Here is a 22,211-nt window from a genome sequence, read left to right as displayed (position 1 = left end):
GTATACGTGTGGTTTGTTGTATCTGTAGTCGTGTTCATTTATTATCGAGTGGCTTCAAGCTCATTTTCTGGTCAGAACAACCGGTTTATGTTTGGTGGTTGGTGAAAACAGGACCATCGAGAGCCAGTTTGGGCCCCAGAACAATTATGTTACCATATTCTCGTTTGATACCTTCACTTTTCAGGAAGTATATTATGAAAGTGAGAATGCAGTCCTTTTCCCCCAGATTTCCCAGGCCCCAAAATTGAAGCCATAGAGCTCCTAACACCTCGTCCGAGCTGAACGGAAGTTTTAATTCGACAAAAGTAGTAGCAATATCAAATAAATGTTTTGTTTTTTTGTGGGTTTTTTTTCAAATGATTAATTGCTTTCATCCGTTTATCTGTGTTCTCCCCTCAAAATCAAAAGCAGTCTGGTTAGTGACTGCTTTAATAACACCTTCACAGTGATCTACCGCGACTTATACAGTACACGTACAGTAAATTAGCTACATGACGCAAATAATGACGTTGCATACATAGCCTAGATTAGAACTTTTTTAATGAGTTATGGGTGAATTAATGAAGGTTGTTCAACTCAAATGTTGAAAATAAATGAGCGTGGGTTGGCCAGCAAGCACAGCTACGTAAAATGATCAAATTGTACGTAGAATATTCACATTGAACATATAAATGAAAAAACACTCATCAATGAGAGTGCTTAGTCTAACACCTAGACTGTTAGCCTGGTTAATTCCTCACAGGCAACAACAGTAACCAGACATCAATAGAAAAACATGTCTCCCCTCTATCTCAAAAATGGAATCATCCATTTACCAAATATAAAACCATGGCCATAGCCGGGGTTTCTGAGTTGGGGGAGGGAGTGGGGAGGGGACGGCACCAACAGTTATAAGGCGAGCCTCCGTTTATAGTTTTGTCCTGTAACTTGAGGTGAAAACATTCAAAGGTTTGCCAACATCCGGCGAGCTATAAAGACTGCTTTGTTATACCACTACACAACTATATTGCCAGTTTCGACACATGCGGTGTGGGTGGGGGAGGGGTGTGAGGGCGTATGATAGTCCGTGTTGGGGTAGGGACTAAAATAAAAAAAATTAGAAAAATTATAAAATCCTTTCAAAAATCAATTTCGACTCACACGTCGCAATTAATAGAACCTTTACAAACATTTTCTAGATTATCCAAACTGTGGCAGGTGTTACGTGGGCTTCATTGTCCTCTGAAAGGCTATTTTTAGAGTTCTTTGTCACCAACAAATCACTTTACGCGCGCGGCGCGACACAAAACAAATAATGCAATTAAGATATAATGAAGATCAGTTTGCACGAAACGATCTGTAAAATTGATATAAATCCATCAATTTATTTTCATGTATTAATTTATATTAAAACAAATGCATGCAAGGCAGAGAATAGACAAAGTTTATGACGCGTTTCAGCAAGTCATTATTGCAAATGATGTACTGTATATTATTATAGGCTATCCAAAAAAAAAAAAACATTCAATCATATAGGCTAAAGACGTAGGAGGCAAATTTTGATTATGTAGGTAGAGGGGAATGAAAGTGTACATGTTGCTATGTAAACTATACCTCCTCCAAGATTAGAAGAGAACAGACCTTGTTTTATTTGAATGGAAGGGCATGGTGGGGAGGGCCCGTGAGGACGGAAATTGGCTTATAAGCCAATTTCCGTCACTGTTTTCCCTCCTTCCAATGTGACAAACCCATTAACTCAACTGAGGCGTGGGTGGTCAACAAACTTGCAAACAACGCCCTAACAAAATAAATGCCAAATGATTTTTGATGTATTGAGAATCTGTATATTAAACATTACCGAATTGAATTGATGATATCACAGATGCCATACTATAATTGGATTTTTTTTATGAGGGAGTGACGGGCGGGGAGGGGGGGGGGATGAGGGGAAACCAAGTCTAGTTTTATAACCTCATTCCCCTTTTGCAGGTGCATAACACTACCGTGATGGACTGCCAACAAACCTATAAAGCGACTTCCTAATAATTATAATAATAATAATAATAATAATAATAAAGATGTAAAGTCATTTGTGACGAGTTGAAGATCGGTACATTAAACAAATACTTTTTGTAAATTCCTTTTACTTTGAGCTATCTATAGCAAAAGGTAGAAATTTACAAATGTTATCATACACTGCAAACGTTTATACTCCATCGTGATTAAGGAGTATTTTTCAAGGTCAAAAGCATCAGCTTCATGCGATTTTACTCCCAAATAACCTTGTTCCACTTTCCACATCAGCCTGTGCATATTCGGTGCGACTTTCTGAGAGCTGTGAAGTGTTTTTCTTTCTCCCAATTAGTAACACCAATTTAACACAAAGTAACAACTTCGCGTCCGGACTCGTATAAGTATAAGAAGATTAGGTCTAGAGCAATCGAATTAAGATATTTTATTCTTTATTTGAATTAAAACATAAAAAATGGCCGAACTCTTTAATTAAAGCCTTCGAAGCACAAATGGGTTTTTACCATCATACGGGAGACTTTTGGCATTGTGACCACACAAAAAAAAAAAAGCATTTATGGAGCAAGTAAATTTCCTTTATTAGTATATTTCCTTTTCATATATCCTACAACAGCACTCCTATATGGTTATATTGAATCAATCTCGCACGCGACATTTATTTGTGTAAGTTTACTAGGAAGCCTGGGGATGGAGGGGGGGGGGTGTGGGTGGTGTAATGACAGAAAGAGATTAATTCGCCAAAGAATGACTAATTCGCTTGTTGCATATAGCCTAGTATAAATATTTTATGAATAAACCGACAAATAGTATATCCCTGTTTCCTTAAATGTTTGTTATTTGGTTTTTTATCAATGCGGCCTTATGGTGTCATTTATTTCCTCTTCACCCTGAAAATAAACAAAGGGTTCCTTCTCTCAATGACACTATACGCATCAGAAATCGACAATGTATGTCTACTTAGATTCGTTCAAAACATGGATTTCTGCGTAAAATGACAGATGTTTTATTATTTTATTATTCTCGTCTTAATATATCATAATACATAGACAATGCATAGATATATATTGTACTTTGTCTTCTCAGTCTTGCTAGAATACAAAGCATGGTAGACAATGGCATGTAAGAGTTACCGTAGATATACACTTAAAGGAGGATTCCGGGGGTTGGAATTCATAATATCTCAATACATGACCGTTTTCTACATTATTTCGTTAGATTTGATGTATTAATGGAAGAACATTATTTGTCTTTTATTTTAATAAAGTTTAGAGAAAGCATTTTGTCACGGTGAAGAAATTGGGAAATTTGTCCAACTAATAATTTGTATAATGTGTGGTGTTACAAATCTGAACAATATCGTTAAAATACGAATAATGTCGTAACGCGCCAACAAAATTTCTGTCATGAAAATATTGATATATGTTCTTGTTTTGATTGCTTTCTATGCATGCCTATACCCCCTCCCCTTTCTCTGATTACATCACCCAATAATTTCTTCTATTTCGAGGGAATCTTTGTCTGCGTCGGTGAATGATTTCTTGACAAAACGGAGAGAAAGAAATATGAAAAGACCAAAAACGACACTGTACGCAGATCCTACTAACGTCAAGAGGAACGACCATTCAACAGAGGCGTGGAAATCTGTTAAAATGGTTCGTTCAGTTGGAAACCAGGGTAGTGCAAAGGAGAAGGAAAGTAACAGGAACAGACAACCAATCAAAGACACGATACCTGTGAAAATTAAGGAAAAAATGAAACAAAAAGAAATATATTTTAGAAATGTATTATTATTGTGATCATCATCATCATCATCATCATCATCATCATCATCATCATCATCATCATCATCATCATCATCATCATCATCATCATCATCATCATCATCATCATCATCATCATCATCATCATCATCATAATCACCACCATCATCATCATCATCATCATCATCATCATCATCATCATCATCATCATCATCATCATCATCATCATCATCATCATCATCATCATCATCATCATCATCATCATCATCATCATCATCATCATCATCATCATCATCATCATCATCATCATCATCATCATCATCATCATTATCATTATTATTATTGATAACAATAGCACGTATCTTTATAAAGAAATAAGAAAAAAGAGGTAAAGGTCTGAGATCAGAAACTGCAGTGTCCAAAATGTGGCTTATGAAAGGAGCGGAGGGGTCTCAATCCGTAGACACAAACATGCGCACTACTGTGTGTACGCCACTGCTATCTTGCCATGTCGACACATAAACCGCTGTATGAGTATCATATGACAATCTTGGTATACACGGACGCTATGGTGATTTTTGTTTGTAATTCTCAATCCCATACAATAAAAAAACAAAACAAACAAAAGTGTTTTAAAATCTTCCGAATTTGATCTGCGAATTTGTCCAAATGCAAATGGCAATTAGTAAAAAAGATTCGTAAAGGATAAACGAATTAAACATTTTCATTTTCCATTTTATTTCTTATCAATTTAAAAAGAACGAAGAATAGACTATATAAGCTGCATACATGTTTCCATGTGATTCCCTTGTTAGATACTGAACTTATATATCGACGCCACTTTGTCACGTACATTGTTCAAAAAGTAACATAAAGAAAGGTTAAGTACTGCAAATATTGATGACAATATAAAGAGACAACAACGAAATATTTTGTGCCAGTATAACTATATGACGTCATTTCTACAATTTGTAATAATGAGCAAGTCAACAGAAGGAAATTGGTCATAAATTACGTATTAATTTGGGATCAATTGGATCACACAGCAAAGGGTATTTACTAATTCATAGTTTTTCACTGATTTCTTTAGGACCCCTTCACAGTTAAATATGAATGTATAATTTCGATGAAAGACAAAATGATCATAATGACCATCATAAAGTAATATCCAATAACACGTTTCTATTATTTTCTAGGATAATATAATAATATATATATATATATATATATATATATATATATATATATATATATATATATATATATATATATATATATATATATATATATTTATATATTTATATATTTTTTTATATATATTTATTATATATACATATTTCTGTTAGGAAATCTCATTAAAGTCTCCCACATCGTTAACTATACCAAATAGCAAAAAAACAGAAAAATGGAAAAGTTTGCTCGTACCTGATAGGATGAAGAAGGACGCGGAAGTAACTGGTAAGCACCGAGTGGCGAATCTGATGTGGAATAAGAGCAAACCTTCAGCCACCGTAACAAAGAAAGTTCCACCACAGGTCATGATCAGGCCCGGTAAGAAGTCTGGAACTTTGGTAAATAAAATATTAAAATAAACAAAATCATGGTGTCAAAGGTCGTCAAAATTTGGTTCCAAGTTTTAGCATCGCTAAAAGTTGCCAAGTTTACACTAAGTACTTTACTGGTGGTTATGATCCTCACTATTAGCCCCAGATATTGGTAAGTGTTTTATGAAACGACTGTGAGTCGGGCAGGGGGGGGGTGGAATAATTCAGTCGGGTGCTTCTATACTTTCATTCAGGGAAGAATTAGGCCACAACTCCGGGTGTGTTACCATCCCTCCCCCCCCCAATCCCCTCTGTTTTTTTTCCAACGAGTATTTATTATCACATCTGGCGCTTTGACATAATCATGATTTATAGTCTATGTATGCCTCATAATGCACCATTTGAACCCCCCCCCCCTCCATCCCCCACTACCACAAACACGCACACGAAGGTCCCTTTATGGGAATCACTGTAGGGCCACACTCTCACTTTTATAAACTCCATTCACCACTGGCCTTTAAGTTCCACAAAGGTTCAACCTCTTACCAAAAACAGTTTGAATCAATTGCGCAATGCTTTTGTTATTCAAGCACGTTCATGAACGACGATGATGAGCAGTTAAAAAATATAGGAAAGTTTTTAATATTGTATATATATATATATATATATATATATATATATATATAATTCCCCATTGATTTGCACACTAAAATAAAACATTAATTCCTCATAAACTCCCTAACCTCTGACCCTATAACTAACCAAACCCTAGTTTTAGACAGTGGATAACAAGAGAAGACTATTTGCGACAGAAAAAAGTTTGGCTAGAAATGGTAGTAAAAACGTTAAGGCGAAACAACTTTTTCGCCTTAGCGTCAAATTTCCACTCTCCTATTTCGCCCTAGCGCCGAATTTAGTAAAATAGATATATATCTAACGGTATATTAAACAGTAGGAGTTGAAATTAATTGGATGCTGCAATCGCAATTTACTAGAGAGAAGAATAGCTTTCCTCCCCCATGTGACCTAATCATCTCTCACACAAGTTGTTTCAATCTGTTTCCTCGTCTTGTTGTTCCAACTCTAACTTTTGAAGTGATTTGATTTGAAATATATTTTCGCGGTGCAGGGCACATGTTTCAAGACTCTCTCAAGTGTAAGTATGCCGGTTTTCGAGGTAAAATTACATCCGCTCTTGATTTCTGTTTCGCGATGCATAATCGAATTGTCTTTGCTTGTTGTGTCCATCCGCCGTATTTCACCTTTCACTGAATGCGCATTGATATGGTCATTTTGCGATTATAACCGCCTACCAACCTATGTGCGCTAATCGAGCAGAAAACACTGATTAAATTCACGTGAAATTACCACGTTATTAAGTCGATAATTCGTGTTTATTTGGAACAATCAGAAACAAAGAAACATCTTGTAGGTTTTTTTTTTTTTTTTTTTTTTTATTATGTTTTTGTACCAAACATTATGTTTCTGTTTCTGTTTCGTGTGACTTATTAGTCGAATATTCTTACTGGTTTTGTCCGTTAAAGGATATAGAAAACGAGTCGTATCCATTCGAGACCAACTTCGACACCAAACCAGGTGCTTTCTTTAAAAAATCTAGTGGGGAGGGGAGGGGAGGGGACGGGAGGGGAGGAGGATGGGGATGGATTAAAAAAAAAGACCTTTACTTGATATTGTTGTACAATATACAGGGGATAGTCCATGCGGTTCGTATGTTCGTATTTTTGGGAATATCGTGGAAATTTTGACTAGATACAACAGTCAAACCTTTTAGATATGACGTTCGAAATTTCGAGATTTCCCTACTGTAATGACTTTTGAGCTAATACTTGCAATTTTGATACCAAATGGTCGAAATTTAAAACAAAATATTAGTATTTTGGTACGGAATTTCGAAAAGTAGTCTAAAACAAAAGATAAATAAAAAGATCGAAATTATAAAGTTGAAATTTTGAGGTAAATAGCCAGCACATTCGACGAAAAATTTAAGATAAATTATTAACAATTGGATATATCTGTAGTCGCCGAAAAGATGACGACATTTTGAGAATATAGCAAAATTTCGAGAAAGATTAGAATATCGGAAATATAATCATCCCATTTGGGCCACCGTAGCATCTTCAAAACAAAAATTCTTTTGCGAGATACCCCCAAACCACACCGTTTTCGCCCCTTCCTTTGTTTTACAGTATCCTATACGCCACTGCTCTAGGCTAATAGTTTTGGCCACATTGGACAAAGGGATTGACTAGTATAAAAATATATAAGCTTGGTATGGGCTTTTACTGTAGATTTGTACCAACATTCCGAACAAAAACTAACTTTCCAATATTCTCAAATGGGAAAACCGTAGATCGATCTTGAATGAAAAACCCACCTTACTATGACCCGGCCGGAAATCGAACCCGAACCTCCCAATTGCTAAGCCTCCTTGCTTCAAATGCCACCGCCTTTATCCAATCGGCCACATCACCGGTATATGAATCAACACGAACTACTACATTGGTTTGTATAATGAAGGTGGGTATGTTGCAAACCCAACCAGCTAGTATCTTCATATTTTCATACTGTACCGATTTAAAAAGAAACTAGCGAGAATAATTTTGAATATATATGAGGCATTATTCTGTTGTGTTCTCTGTTTAATAACCGTCGCGAAACTTAAACAAAATATATTGTAAAAAGGAATATAATCAGGGATATAACAAAAGGAGTCAGGTTGTTGCCTTAGTAACACTTGTGATTATTCCTGAATTTTACGCACTTCTGACGCACAACAGGGTATTAACAAGTAGATCATTCAGATCAGAAAACAGATAACCTTGAGGGATTTCACATTTACAGGGCACCACTATATTGCTTCTTAATATATTATAAAAAAAAATATAAAAAAACACTTAAAAAAAAACAGACACGAACCACAGACAAGAAACCAGTTTTGATTTCCTTTAAGATAAATCTAATACTGCCGGTCGGTAAGACTTGTTCTTTCTTTTGTTCACAAGCAATATGTACCATTAACCACACATGTTGATGGTTATATATATATATATATATATATATATATATATATATATATATATATAGGAATAACGGAAAAACTGTTAAACAACTATGCTGCATTTAGAGAAAGGCTCAGTGGCGGAGATTTCTTGTCAGAAGTGGGGGGGGTTGCAGGCCATTGATGAAATAAAAAGTCATAACTGCTGGCTCACTATCTAAGTGGACCATAAGTTGGCGCGAAGTGCACAAGAAGTTTTTGGCAAATATTGCCTCCCAGATTGCAGTAAATGGCACTGCCCAGGCCTTGAAAAGCTGCATTTAACCAGGGGCGTATGCAGGATTTTCTAACCCGGGGGGCGCGTATTACTATCTAAGCGGAGCGCCACCATTGGTTGGCGCGCAGCGTACAAGCAAATTTCTGGTTTTGGTACCCCCAGATCACCGGAAATGGCACTTCTCGGGCCTGAAACTGACCAACCATATGTACACTTTTGCCTGAGAACCAAGTTTTTTCCAAATACTTTTTTTCTCATCTATAACCTTTTTGAAGATTGTCACCAGTCACACATCATGTTCGACTTCATCACATATCCTGTGGATCATTGCTTTTGTAGGTGATTCTTCATCGCGGCCCACAATATCCGTCAGCCCCACTGTTCAGAATTAGAAAATTCACAATTCTCGTGAATAAATTCACTTCAAAACATACCCATAATGTTGCACAAAATATCATCTATGGACAACCGATATAGAAAAACCTTCTTCAAACCCTAACAGACGGGTCAAAATTGCACGAGTATGATGAAGTATGATGAAGAATGTTGGTTAGGGAATTTTCGAAAATTCAGACGGCTACTAAAAAATTTCGTTGAAGGAAATAAAAATATACCAGATATTTCCGAAACCGAATACTACACACATCGACAGTTTTGAGCATGGGCGCAGATCAGTCTTGGATAATGGTGGGGACGCGTGGCTGTCCTATGACACTATCTAAGCGGAGCGCGACCATGGGTTCGCGCGTAGCGTACGATTTTTTGGGGCAAATATACCTCCCAGATCGCCGGAAATAACACTTCCCAGACCTAATGATGCTCCTAAACCTCCTTAAGTTTTAGATCTCATGGCTTAGAAATTTAGTTTGGAGAAATACATGGGCGTCTGTAGAAGAAAATCAGGGGACAAATAATCCAAGTAGACTTTTGTATATACGATGGGTCTGGGGTCCTCTCCCAGAAAACAAATATAGACTGCCGCAAATGCGATTTCCGTCCTATATTTAACAACTGTGGATAAAATACAATAAAATGAGAACTGCTGCATGTCATTTGCACAATGCTGGATCAAACTGCGCCAAAGTTCAATACAGGGGAACTTGAAATGCAGCTATTGGTCAAGACAAATTGGTGGGGACACGGTATATCATGTCCCCACTACTGAAAAAGTTGGTGGGGACGCGTCCCGCTGTCCTCACCAGGATCTGCGCCCATGGTTTGGAGGCTGTTTATCGTGGAACGCCATTTTCATGATCACTGATATGATGTGATATCTGCTGTTTGCTTTACAAATTCGAATAATTTTGTCACTGTTCCTCTTTCTCTTCCCGTTTTCTTGCCGTATTTTCTACTCCATCCTTTTCTCCTTTTCTCTCTTTCTGCTTTTTCTTTTCCTTCCTTCACCTCGTTGAAGTTGGCAAGTGTATACAGTTCCAAAGCTATTCAACAGCAACAAAACGTTATTTTGTGTATGTCTGTTGTGGGGTGAAGTTAGCGCTATGAGCTACAAGTTCCAATGCGCAAGGTGGGGGAAAGGGGCTAGAAATAATGTGTGGGTCAATTCTAACTCGGTTTTCGGTCGTTAATTGTTGATGTAGCCTACCAGGTAAAAGGTTGAAATGACTTTAACAATTTCAAATTTAATAATTTGATTTATTATGCCATTTGGAGCACATAACATAGGCTACAACAGAACATTACAGGCAAAAACTAGGGGGGGTTGATTGTGTGGGCCAACCCCCCCCTCTTCAAAAAGTGGGGGGGTTAAAACCCCCCCAACCCCCCCTGTTTCTCCGCCCATGGAAAGGCTGGATCTCGAGTTAGATACAATAATTGAATTAGGTAAGTGATTGGAAGTAAAACAGCCAATGTTTGGTTTTTGCAGAGCTTTCGAGCAAAACTAGCTCTTCTTCAGTGCATGATCACCGAAAGTGACAAGGAGTAGCAGGAATTGAAACTATTTTATAGAGAAGATGTCGGCATGGTTGTAAAGGCAAAGCGACATACAGATTTCTGCTGAATTGAGCAGAAGTTTTAGAAATTCGGATTATTTAAATCCGCGTCGGATTATTTTAATCTGATTCCGTCGTAATTGTAAAGGAATTGTTTTGGTTTATCTGGGACGGCAAATCGTTTCTGATGTTTAAACCGAATGGTGCCGTGGTCTTTAGGTTTAGTTCCCAGAAATTTTCTTTCGCTTTCCTAGATTTATCTGTCCAAGAATCGTTTTGTATATATATAAATAGGCCTATATATATATATTATATATATATATATATATATATATATATATATATATATATATATATATGTATATATGTCTATATGTATATATATATATATATATATATATATATATATATATATATATATATATATATATTTGGAATATGCCTATTTGACAACATAACTCTGTTAAGGCCGAGTCAGAAAAACACACTTGAAGCCCGGTTAGAACAATGGCATTTAACAACCAATACATGTCATGTCAAGTCATTACATTTAATCTTCTTCAATGTCAATTTGCATAACAAAAGCCGCAGCATGACGTGCATCAATTATTCTCATTTCTGCACGACTCGTGTAGCTCACGCACGGGTGCCACATATACCGAACGTTCCCAACAGCTCTTAATATATGATAAGACTACTTTTCGTATCAATAATCAAATTTACATCGTGTTCAGAAACTACCTTTTGTGAATAAGTTATTACCTTTTCCGAGAATTTTGTCAAACAGGTAGATAGTGTACAAATAGAGATATATAGGCCTACCTGCATTATAGTGTACATTCATTTATTCTGCAATATGCGCTTTCAATAAGACGAAAGGCTGTTTGCAGAGGCTCATTACAGCTTTGTTACAACGGATACCTTATCATCATCGTCTACGGGTATAATTTATCGCCAACTCTTATCGAGGAAAAAGCGTAATAGTATCAGTTTATGTATTATATTCATATATATATATATATATATATATATATATATATATATATATATATATATATATATATATATATATATATATATATATATATATATATGTATATACACACACATACATAAAAAGGTACAAGTGTCCAGGATCATTGGGGTAAAAAAAAGTGGAGTTTGTTAGGGGGCGGGAGGGGTAGGTTGGGTTGGCATGCCGATGTAATGCTTCCCTAGTACCACAGGAAGTGTAAATGGGTTTGACTGGCTTGTCAATATACGACCCATGCTGGCAAGAATGCACCCCCCCCCACCTCCCCCACCTCCCCGATCTAACAAACATGTGGTATATATAGTAACATCGTTACATCTGAATCAGACTTATTGTTATACTCAGGTGCGAATCTATGGGGTATGGGGTGTACACCCCCTTCCCCTCCCTCCCATCCCCCTTCCAACCCCACAAGTAGCTGTATTATGCTGAGATTGCGTCATCGATTCTTTTTCTATGATCAGCAAAAAAGTCACAGTCAGCATATTGACTATAAGGTTGTCCCAAGCATATTGTAGCAAGATGTTTATTTTCGATTTTTAATTAGCAAAATGGTATATAAAAAGCAATTAGACAATGAGACAATATCATTTACTCAAGAGAATGTCACTTAGAGTGACTGAAGCCCAATTAATTAATTAATTAATTAATTAAACCTCTGCTATTTTAATATCACTTCTACTTACCTGCTATGAAATCTTCACTCAGAATGGACTCACATAATGTCACTGAAACAGACGAAAATCAGTAATCAAGATGCAAAAAAACAATCAAAATGTGGAATCTGTAGATTAAAACCTACATAAAAATAATAATAACAATAACCCCATTTGGCCTAGGTCAGCAACGTTTTTTTCACCTTATAGACATTGCTTTATATATTTATAGTGATGAAATATTTGCTTGTTACTTTGTTTGTTCTTTCAAGCTAGTAACATGGGAAATCGACCACCAATTTTAATATTAACTAATTATGTTCTAGATAGTTAACAAAGTTGATACTGTATCAAGTGACTAAATTGAGTCAGGAGTAAAATCTTTCAGATGATAACCAAATGAGGCCGCAGAAAATTACTTCACACATGTAGGTGACGGACGTAAACTCACTAACCCTGGATTAGCAATCGCTAAACCTTGGCTTACCATAGATTTGTATTTTATTTTATTATTTATCGTAAAGAAGAAATATGTTTTACTTTATAGGTTCACTCATATATTATATGATAAGCCCGACGTTATGGAAAGACTTTGATAAGAACGTCATCGCTTCGGAAATTTTAGAATGTGCACTCAAGTTTGGCCAATTTTTTTCTATATTAGTGTACTTTTATGTCCCGCGTCAAAAGTACCTGTATTGTCAATATGAGCAGTATGAATACCGGTACCATTGTTTCTATCAGATGAAGGTTAGGAAAATTTCACTTTATCTTGATTGACCACCTTGCAGGGTTTTGCCTACAGGGGTGTTACGCATGCCTAAGATCATTAAAGCCTGCACGACCGAATCATGCTAAGATGTGGCCCAATTTTTTTCGCGGATCGCATTGAAATCTTTCGTGGGCCGGACTTCGACCACGGGCATCCGTTCAAGAACCGCTGTTGTACATAGACGGTACTCCTTTTTACTTATCTTTATACATGAAATGTATAGGTATATAAATGTCTAAACCCCCCTCCCCTCCTCCCCCCCCCCCTAAGAAAAGAGAGGAAGAAAACATATGCTAAATCTCGTAATCACATGGTACTACTTTCTTCGAAGTATTAATGGACTAATATTATATGCATCAAAGATAATGTTGAAACATCACCGCATGTTCCGACAACTCCACCCCCCCTCTCATCCCTCCGCCTCTCCCTTCCACCCCTCCGCTGGCTGTTACTTGACATATGCAAATCAATTTATCAAATGCGGAGCCGCGGATGGTTTGCCAACGTTGGCTGTAAACTACCGAGTGGTTCGACAATTTTGCCCGTGTGACCATTTTTGGGGCTTTCTAGCACAATTAGGGGGCAATACTTATGATAACCGTGGTAAACATATTTGAATTCCCGCATATACTTACCATTCTCGTTAGGTGATATACAGCTTCTCCATAGACCTGTATTACCATTGACAGTGAACGACTGCGTGTACTTGTCAGTGTTTGGCGGGTAATAAACAACCCACCAGTCGCTGCTACAGCCTACAATAAGACTCGACACAGCTAACAAACCAAACAGACTCAACCAGATACGAAAGTTACGATGTTTCCGTTCAAGAGCAGTGAGTTCGGTTAGAGATTTGGCGGTACACATTGCGATGATATGTCCTCAATAAGAAGAGGAGATCTTTATTCCTAAGGGACTAGTTTCGGCTCCTGTTCGAAAGTCGCCGCATTGAAATTAGACTTTTAACTTCATAGATCGGAAAGAATGCATGTGGCTTGCAAAATCATCATCGTTAGTCTCAACGTATTGTTTTGTTGCTGTTGTAGTTGTTGTTGTTGTTTCTCCTTCAATATTTAGTGAAGTTGAACTACAAGTGTTAAGTAAATTGTTTGTATCTATTAAGCATAGGTTCTCAAGACGCGTGTGAAGGCGTCTTATTGGCCACAGTCCAATGGAACTGCAAGGTCAAACGAGAACAGCAAGAATCGCGCCAGCTGGATACAAGAGAAAAGAATTTGTCAATAGCAAAAAGAACAATGAAAAACATGTCCTTCAAAAATCACCCTGACATTCAGTAAAACTCACATCAGGCATCATCTGAATTTTAACTGCAAGTTAGGTATTCATATATTCATGAAAGTATAACGTATACAAGGATGGGTAAAATCGATAAAAATGTAAAAAAAAAAAACACCCTTCCACCTGCCCTCTACTTAACACGATTCTTGTGATAATTTTACACGTTGAAAATATACGTTGTGTAAAGTAAACAACAGCTTGTTGCGTCACTAATCAACTATTCCGAATGAATTTTTTTTAGCCTGCAGTAATGATTGCTAAGTCCCAAACCTATGTAACGTTGTTTAATAATAAAGTTGATGTGAACATTCAAAGTTCCTCAAAACGATAGTTCGCTACGCAGGCAAAAATCTCGATATCTCATAGCATCTGGACCCCTTATGGTTGTTTCTTTAGGATAAAATCGACCCGTTGCAACCGTGTACTTTCGTTCGCTCTAAAGTGACACAAACAACACCTATGTTAACTATACGCAGCCAGTTACAGTATTGCGCTGTCCATCGTAAAATACTGCAACTACACATCGGCCTAGCTGCATTCGGAATTATTAGCAATTACATGTCGTTCTTAGACCCATCCATTACTTGGTAGCGATGAGACATCCCAAGTACTGCTCCGAGTATCCACTTGCTAATTTCGGTCTGTCCCCGGATGGTCGTTCATTAAACATATAGAACTTGGAACCAACTTGCACCATGTATGCACATGTAAGTTGGAAGGGGGGGGGGGGTGGGAGTACATGGAGCAGTACTGTCGTGTCCCTTACTTAATCAAAAATATGAAAAAGTTCCCTTTTCATAAATTAAACTTACCCTCCATTTGTGAACTGTCCCTACAGAAGTAAAATTCCCCATTTTCTTAATGAAATGTACCCTTTTCCATATTTTGCGAAATTAAAAAGTGAAATCTATATCACGCTCTCTCGTATATGCTATCGTATATACTAGGTTAGCTACAAATGACCAATTGTTGAAAACAAGGACGATGGTGCGGGGGGGGGGGGGTGTAGGAGTGAGGACCAAGGGACACATGGGCAAAGGACCGAAATTCCTTCAAACTCCTGCCGTGTTAAAACTGTGTTCATTTCATTTACTTAAAGAGCCACTTTTGAAAGTTCCACCACCTCTTTAATTCCCCATCGACCATCTCAACTATAAGATTCAAATGCACTAAAACACCTCATACACTGTACACTTACAAGAAGTTTCAAATTTTATCCTGATGCTGAAGATAAACGAATGCGCAAATTTTCCAAAAGGTTGGTCACAAAAACACAATACCTTAATTCTCAGATCTGTGAGTAAATGACACTACTAACAGAACTGTTAGTTACTTCGTAAAATGATTTCTTTCAACACACACCCGATTCACACAGAGATTACAGTAACTACTGTAAAACATTAAGTACACTGTGTTCTCTATATAATATGTGTACTATGTGTACTATGTCTTCTTTAATGCCCATCACTCCCATCTATAAGGTTAAAATGCACCAAAGCACCTCGTACACTGATAGCCTGCAGGTAAAAGCCATTCAAAGATATTATCATGAATAGCAGTATATTCATTGAGTGTAATTAATGACTATTAAACAGTGTGTGTAAATTTAAGATCGAGCTAAATCTTGCTAAATTTTCATGAACTTATTCACTGTCTGCAATTAGTTCTGTGTAATGATCGTGTTAGAAGTTTGAGCGTGACTTAAAGTAGCTGTCTAAATGTCTCTATATGATAAATTCATATACATTTACGGAATTATGTTTCTATCGTCGCGATAGGTTTGTAACCTTACGTTAATTTTTAGTGAAATGTTCCGTACGAACAGATATATCGGGAGTTTGGAATCATTTTTATTTAACAGGATCATATATAGAGAAATATTGGTTTAAGCAGAGTCGCAGACATAATACAAAATCTCACATATATCGTAGATTCATGAAATGTGCAGGGGAGACCGGTAGAGTGCTCAAGCCCATACTAAAAGGCCTTATATACGGAGGGTTCGAAACCCGATTAGTGCAAGCGTATGGTTTGACTTTGTTTTGGTGGGGTCCGCCAGATTATAAGATCATTCTCGGGTCGAATCTTGTCCTGGAAAGCCCTGGTCTAGTGATATCCAAAATCTGCATATTGTGGTATATTTGTTTGAAAAAATAACAGATTTTATACCAACACATCTATTGTAATATAACCTCGCTCTGTAATATTTTTTTAAATAATAATCAATAAGTAAATAAATAAAAATATAAAATGTTGTTGGTTTGAAACTATTTGTGATCAATAAAACATTATGTACACACAGTCTCCGAACGAATGACAATTATTTGAAATGAAGTATCGTCATTTAAACATAGGCAATTATTAAACAACATCCCGCCCCGCGGCGAGTGGCAAGAAATTAGCCGTCCTTGGAACGCTGATTTTTTTCTTGCAACGAGACATATTCTTTGTTGAATAACGATCGATGAAGCAACACACGTCAGTGAACCCGACACAGTTTGTTTTCAGATCGGGCGGAGGGAGCAGGCAATCATATACCTGGTGAACAAAGATAGGGTGTGAAGATCATTGCCACGAAAATTATTGCGGTCACCCGTTCATCCCCGCGACCCTTAGCCTCCATCCCGCAGGACCCTTACCATCCAACCCAGTCGTTCCAACCTTGCAATTATAAAACGATGTTTTTTACTTAGGAAGAAAAACCAAATGATTCCGTTAAATGATGGACACAAAGTCGGTCAATTTTTTTTTAAACATAGTCGATGTTAATTCGATAATTTAGTGCGTCACATGAGGTGATTTGCATTCGTGATTAATAAACTTTGATGAGAAACCATATTTTAACAAGATCGTAGCGTTTACATTAATATACTTTCTGTGAGGTATCTCTTTGATGTATAATATGATACCATGCAACACAAGTAACTGTATACAGAGAAAGACAAAGACTGTTTCAAGTTTTATAACAGTTAAGTAACGTTTTCAGCAGCTGCAAGATGCCAAAATTAAGGATTTTGAATTTGATTCCGATACAATTTTGTCTTCGAAAATATCTTGATTTACAGACATTCATAAAGTTAGTTGCCGACATTACAGTAAGACAGTTCAACAGGCAGGCTACGGTGAGTACACGTAGGAATTTACCTTAGCACGAGTACAAGTACAAGTCTCTAGGCATGTGAGTACGCGATCGTACTTTTTTACTAGTTTTTCAATATGCCCCGAGTACAACAAAACCTTGGCGAGTACAAATGAATGCAACTATACACTTAATTGAATTCGAGTACGAATATGGACTCATTGCAATCCTTCTCGCCTCTCGGACACACAAGAACATAATAAATGTAGGCTTACAAAATACTGTCATGTTTAACATTACAACTATTTTATCTGCCGATGATTAAGGAAGTTCCACACTATAGAGGTTCTTTCAAACGAAACTGCACCTGTCAGTTCCTGTATTAGTAGAAATATACAGTTGAAATGGCAAAATGTGAAATTTGCTTATTCGACATAAGTAATAAGTGCAATTTCAATTTATTCATTCGTTCAGAAACGTAAGCCCACAAGGATTATAGTGAAACTCTAGATGCATATAGAAAGAAGTGAGTGTTTTTCTCACTTCATTGTTGACACACGCAAAAGTGCGATCAATACACCAAACACAACAGAAAAACTTACACAAAGACCATCGTCAATATTTCTAACATTATTGACAATTTACATCAAGACCGTCCGTAGCCGCTGTAAATGCGGCTCAAATATAAACGTATATGTAGAGGTGGATTCATAATCTATAAGAAACTTACAAGGTTACCTGAGTGAATTTAGTGCATGAAAAAACGTACAAAGAGGAAAAAATGTTTATGCGTCTTTGGTCTGTATATATATATATATTATATATACGTATATATAAACCAAATTAAGAATTTTGATACAAGAAAATTGTCAAAATTAAAACGGGGATATTTTGTCGGTCATAAATTATATATATATATGTATATATATTATTAGAGAAAACCAGAGAAATAAGATATGACTCATAATTGACAAATAAGGAGTAAGTTTTTTTTATTATGTATATATATATATATATATTTATATTTATATATATATATATATATATATATATATATATATATATATATATATATATGAGGCGAATGAGGCGAATAGAGAGGCAAATTTAATATATATATATATATATATATATATTTATATATATATATATATATATATATATATATATATATATATATATATATCAAGCTCACTTCATAGTAGGACAGTAATTGTGGCGTCCCCGGGTCGTCCCCACTGTCGTATTCCCAACCCTTGCAGAGTCTTATATAACAAGTACATGATAGTTTTTTTACTACACACAAAGTGCCCATGTAAGCTTTCCAATCGTCGGTGCTTCTTCGTGTCAATTATTCCGATTGATCTCAATCATAGCAGAATCTGCTCATTGAAGACGAAACTTTCTCCGAAAGGCTATTAATACGATAGGGTTGAAAAAGCTATTTGAACAAAACAAAAACAACAATGCAAGTTCCATACGATATACAATCGAAGTGTTTCGAATCGTGATATCACTTATAAATAGGTAAACTTGGAAGGTCGCCAATGGCATCCTCGTAATGACAAAAATTATAAACAGAAAGTAGATCAAACGAGGGCTGCCATCCTTTCTATTCCAAGATTCCTGTCCTCCATTGACTAGTTCGCCTGGATTCCTGTTGTTCTCCTTGATGCGGTTTTGCGCATGAGATGACGAACGTGATGCCTCTGGTGAATCGCACCATCCACTTGTGATGGCGAAAGTAAGATCTTGGGTGCAGGTCCCACTACCTTGAAGGTCGTTGGATCGGTAATTTTCGGTGTTTAAATTTTGGTTATCTTTCCCTACCCATATTCCACCATCTTCTAAGTTAGTCCCCTCACTGCATGAAATGTCACCATCAAAAGCTAAGTTATGCTGCTGTTCACGGAGGAGGTATGACCTGGGTCTTACGTTAGACTCAATCGAGGAAGTGGGTTCAGGTGATCTGCCTAGACTCGTCAGTAAGAACAAGACAAGAACGGTGAAAAATGGTGCCCAGAAAATAGCGATGGTTTTGGCACCGAGTATATCATTCGAAAGGTCACTTTCTATCGGACAACTTGCACCAGTGGTTTTAATATCGTTGGACAAAGATGTCACCAACACACCGACAACAATCCAAACCATGAATGAGAGGATCCAGTATAAAATGTTGACCAACAAGATCTTTCCTTTGCATTGAGTGTCTTTGTACCGCGACGGTGAAGTGATATAATACAAGCGATCGCACGACAACGCAATGAGACACAGCGAGGCGACGGTCATGAAACAGTTGGCTAAACATTCTGATATAAAACATAAATAATAATACGAGCTGTAATCTTCTAGTTGTCCCAACGGTAAACCGTGAAGCGGAATAATACTGATACCAACACATACATCTGCAATAGCTAGGTTAATGAGCAACCAATCCGTTAGTGTTTTACGATTTCGAACGAAAAGTGCTATAACGGTTAAATTCATGATCACGATCATAACACCAGTAAAGCACCAGTAAAATGACGAAGTCTGCAACAAATTAACATCCTGGTTACCCGGATCAGCTGATGGTGTACTTCTCTCCATGGTCCCGTTTCTCTCTCGTAGCTCACTAATGATATTAATGAATTTATTAGCAGCTCTGAGTTGCCTCACAAAATGTCCTCTTTGAATTGATAGAATGCATCGAATAATTTGACAACGGTAAACATGACAATTTTCTTCCGCTGACTGTATAGTCTTTACTGAGAGCAATATTACAGTTTAAGTGCACGAGCCGTTATGTATCCAAAGTGTGAATTGGAAACATAAGTTGCCTCATTACGCCTACTTCCGTTCTTCCGATTGGCAAACAAACTCATTGTCCGACGGATGAAACATCGTATAGGCAGTTCCACAAAAACGATAATTGCTTTCACATTGAATTCTTAATGTAAAGGAAACGGCAATTTTTCATCATGATCTGTTGTATGTCTCAACGAGCGCTAGAATAAAAGTTAAATTCAAGTATTGAGTATTGATCATTTTTAGGTTTTCTGTAGTAATAAAGAAAAGAACTTCTCTATACAAAACATGAAAAAAAGTCTACGCACCGAGTTGCTATGGCAACGTTCAGTATTCTTATTAATATTAACTTATAATAGACCTTCTTGCACTGTGTATGAGTAATCGACTAAAGTTGCAGTTAATAATGATAACGCTGTTGAACTCGTTTTGCCACGCCCATTTTTGGCGTTTGACCTTGGCGGAAAGTGCAGCAGATTCATCGGATAATTAATAACCTTGAGGGGACAAATGGTATGTGGTTATACATCGAGACGAATATTCACAGGGAAACACTCCAGTGATCGATGGTCTTACACCAGGGGTTAGGGTGGGGCGCATCAAGGGTTAGGGTGGGGCGCATCAGGGGTTAGGATGGGGTGCATCAGGGGTTAGGATGGGGCGCATGCATAAGAGAAGGAGAGAGAACGTTTTGGTGAAATATCTTTTGCATGTTTCCCCGCACAATCGTCTCCCACCCCCTACCCCAAATGAAATGGGTAATCATAAGATGGAAAAATCAAACGAATAAAGTACTGGCAGGATAGGTCATTGCAATACATCCCCATGGATATTGGGGGGGGGGCAGTCGGAAAACACATTTCACACACACATACACGTTTGTGGTCCCACATTTATTTATTTTTTTAAATCTGTTTTCGTGTAAATCGGGTTCTCTGCATAACCCTGAGTTATGTATAGATGTACTGGTGTAAAATAAAAGAGTCAGTAGCGTAAACTATACCCAACATTCAAGGTATGACCAGTTGCCTAAGCCTGCCCAATCCTCCCTTTTAAAGAAACACATGCATGTAAATACTACTGTTTGATGAATATTTTATTCTTTTCGCAAGCTAATCACATACCCAGTCCATGCCCCCCCCCAACCTACCCCTATATGTACGAACACGAAAAGGCATTTACACATTTTAAACATACTCAAGGATTTAACGCGATTAAAATGAACTATTGCAAGGAAATATGAGAGTGAAAATTGAACGTTGGTCGAATTAAAAGGGGCTGTAATGGTTAGTATGGGGCACTAATTTGCTACATGACATTACTCTGTCCGATGTTGGTATATCATTGTGCAATCACGCTTTCCATGCAGCAAAACACTTCTATTACACCATTTTGTACGCAATAGGCCTTTAAAGACCGTAATATTGTCCAATGCGAGGATGCCACGCTTTTCGTATGAACCATCCGTACGATATGTTTTAGTCACAGCCAACGGTCCGGTTAATTTGCACATACAACCCACACACATAAGCCTCCTGCCAGCGATTAAACTCATACGGACTCCTTAAGGTTTCAATCTTGATCTCTTTCGACGTAGTGGAATAATGAAGAGGGAACAAATTAATAACAATTTTATTTTGACTTATTTTTCTATGAGGTGTGCGTAAATAAGAAACTGGCGTTAAATGAGGGCGCATCACACGTTTTATTTCAAAAGAAAACTTGATTATAGTGTACCATGAACATTACTGGCATGCTTGTAGGGAATATATATATAACATGTTACTGACATCCCTAAAAAATTCAAGTGCAAATAATTATTTTCAATATATGGAATTCATCCTACAAATGCGCAGATGATTGGAAATGTATGTGTAATGAAGAGTCATTGTGTTTACAGTACGATTTTGTTAAACGTTATCTTTATACATTTAATTGTTATGACAAAACCGTGGAAACTTTATATCATGAGTTAGACAATACTTCTAACAGTTTCTTTTATGGCAAAATATGACTGTGAAGC

The 22,211-nt window shown here is 36.9% G+C and overlaps 1 protein-coding gene across 1 annotated transcript; it reads right to left on the bottom strand.

Annotated features, from left to right (window-relative positions):
* Positions 1-1,895: 1,895 nt before the first annotated feature.
* LOC139970773 (uncharacterized) lies at positions 1,896-14,130 on the bottom strand. The gene is made up of 4 exons (XM_071976748.1): positions 13,659-14,130; positions 12,282-12,323; positions 5,196-5,336; positions 1,896-3,741 (listed from the first exon to the last, which is right to left on the bottom strand). The coding sequence occupies exons 1-4, from the start codon at positions 13,888-13,890 to the stop codon at positions 3,491-3,493; spliced, it is 666 nt and encodes a 221-aa protein (XP_071832849.1). The 5' UTR covers positions 13,891-14,130; the 3' UTR covers positions 1,896-3,490.
* Between the last annotated feature and the right edge of the window lie 8,081 nt (positions 14,131-22,211).

Source organism: Apostichopus japonicus, chromosome 8, assembly GCF_037975245.1.
Source record: "Apostichopus japonicus isolate 1M-3 chromosome 8, ASM3797524v1, whole genome shotgun sequence".
Taxonomy (NCBI): domain Eukaryota; kingdom Metazoa; phylum Echinodermata; class Holothuroidea; order Aspidochirotida; family Stichopodidae; genus Apostichopus; species Apostichopus japonicus.
Note: the sequence above shows the minus strand (reverse complement) of the source record. Positions and strands in the feature narration are given on the sequence as shown.

Coding starts and splice junctions, on each gene's coding strand:
- LOC139970773 (XM_071976748.1), bottom strand. CDS start 13,890: ATGTGTACCGCCAAATCTCTAACCGAACTCACTGCTCTTGAACGGAAA. Junction 12,324..13,658: donor TATATCACCTAACGAGAATG/GTAAGTATATGC, acceptor CGTCTGTTTCAG/TGACATTATGTGAGTCCATT. Junction 5,337..12,281: donor GAGTGAAGATTTCATAGCAG/GTAAGTAGAAGT, acceptor TATTTACCAAAG/TTCCAGACTTCTTACCGGGC.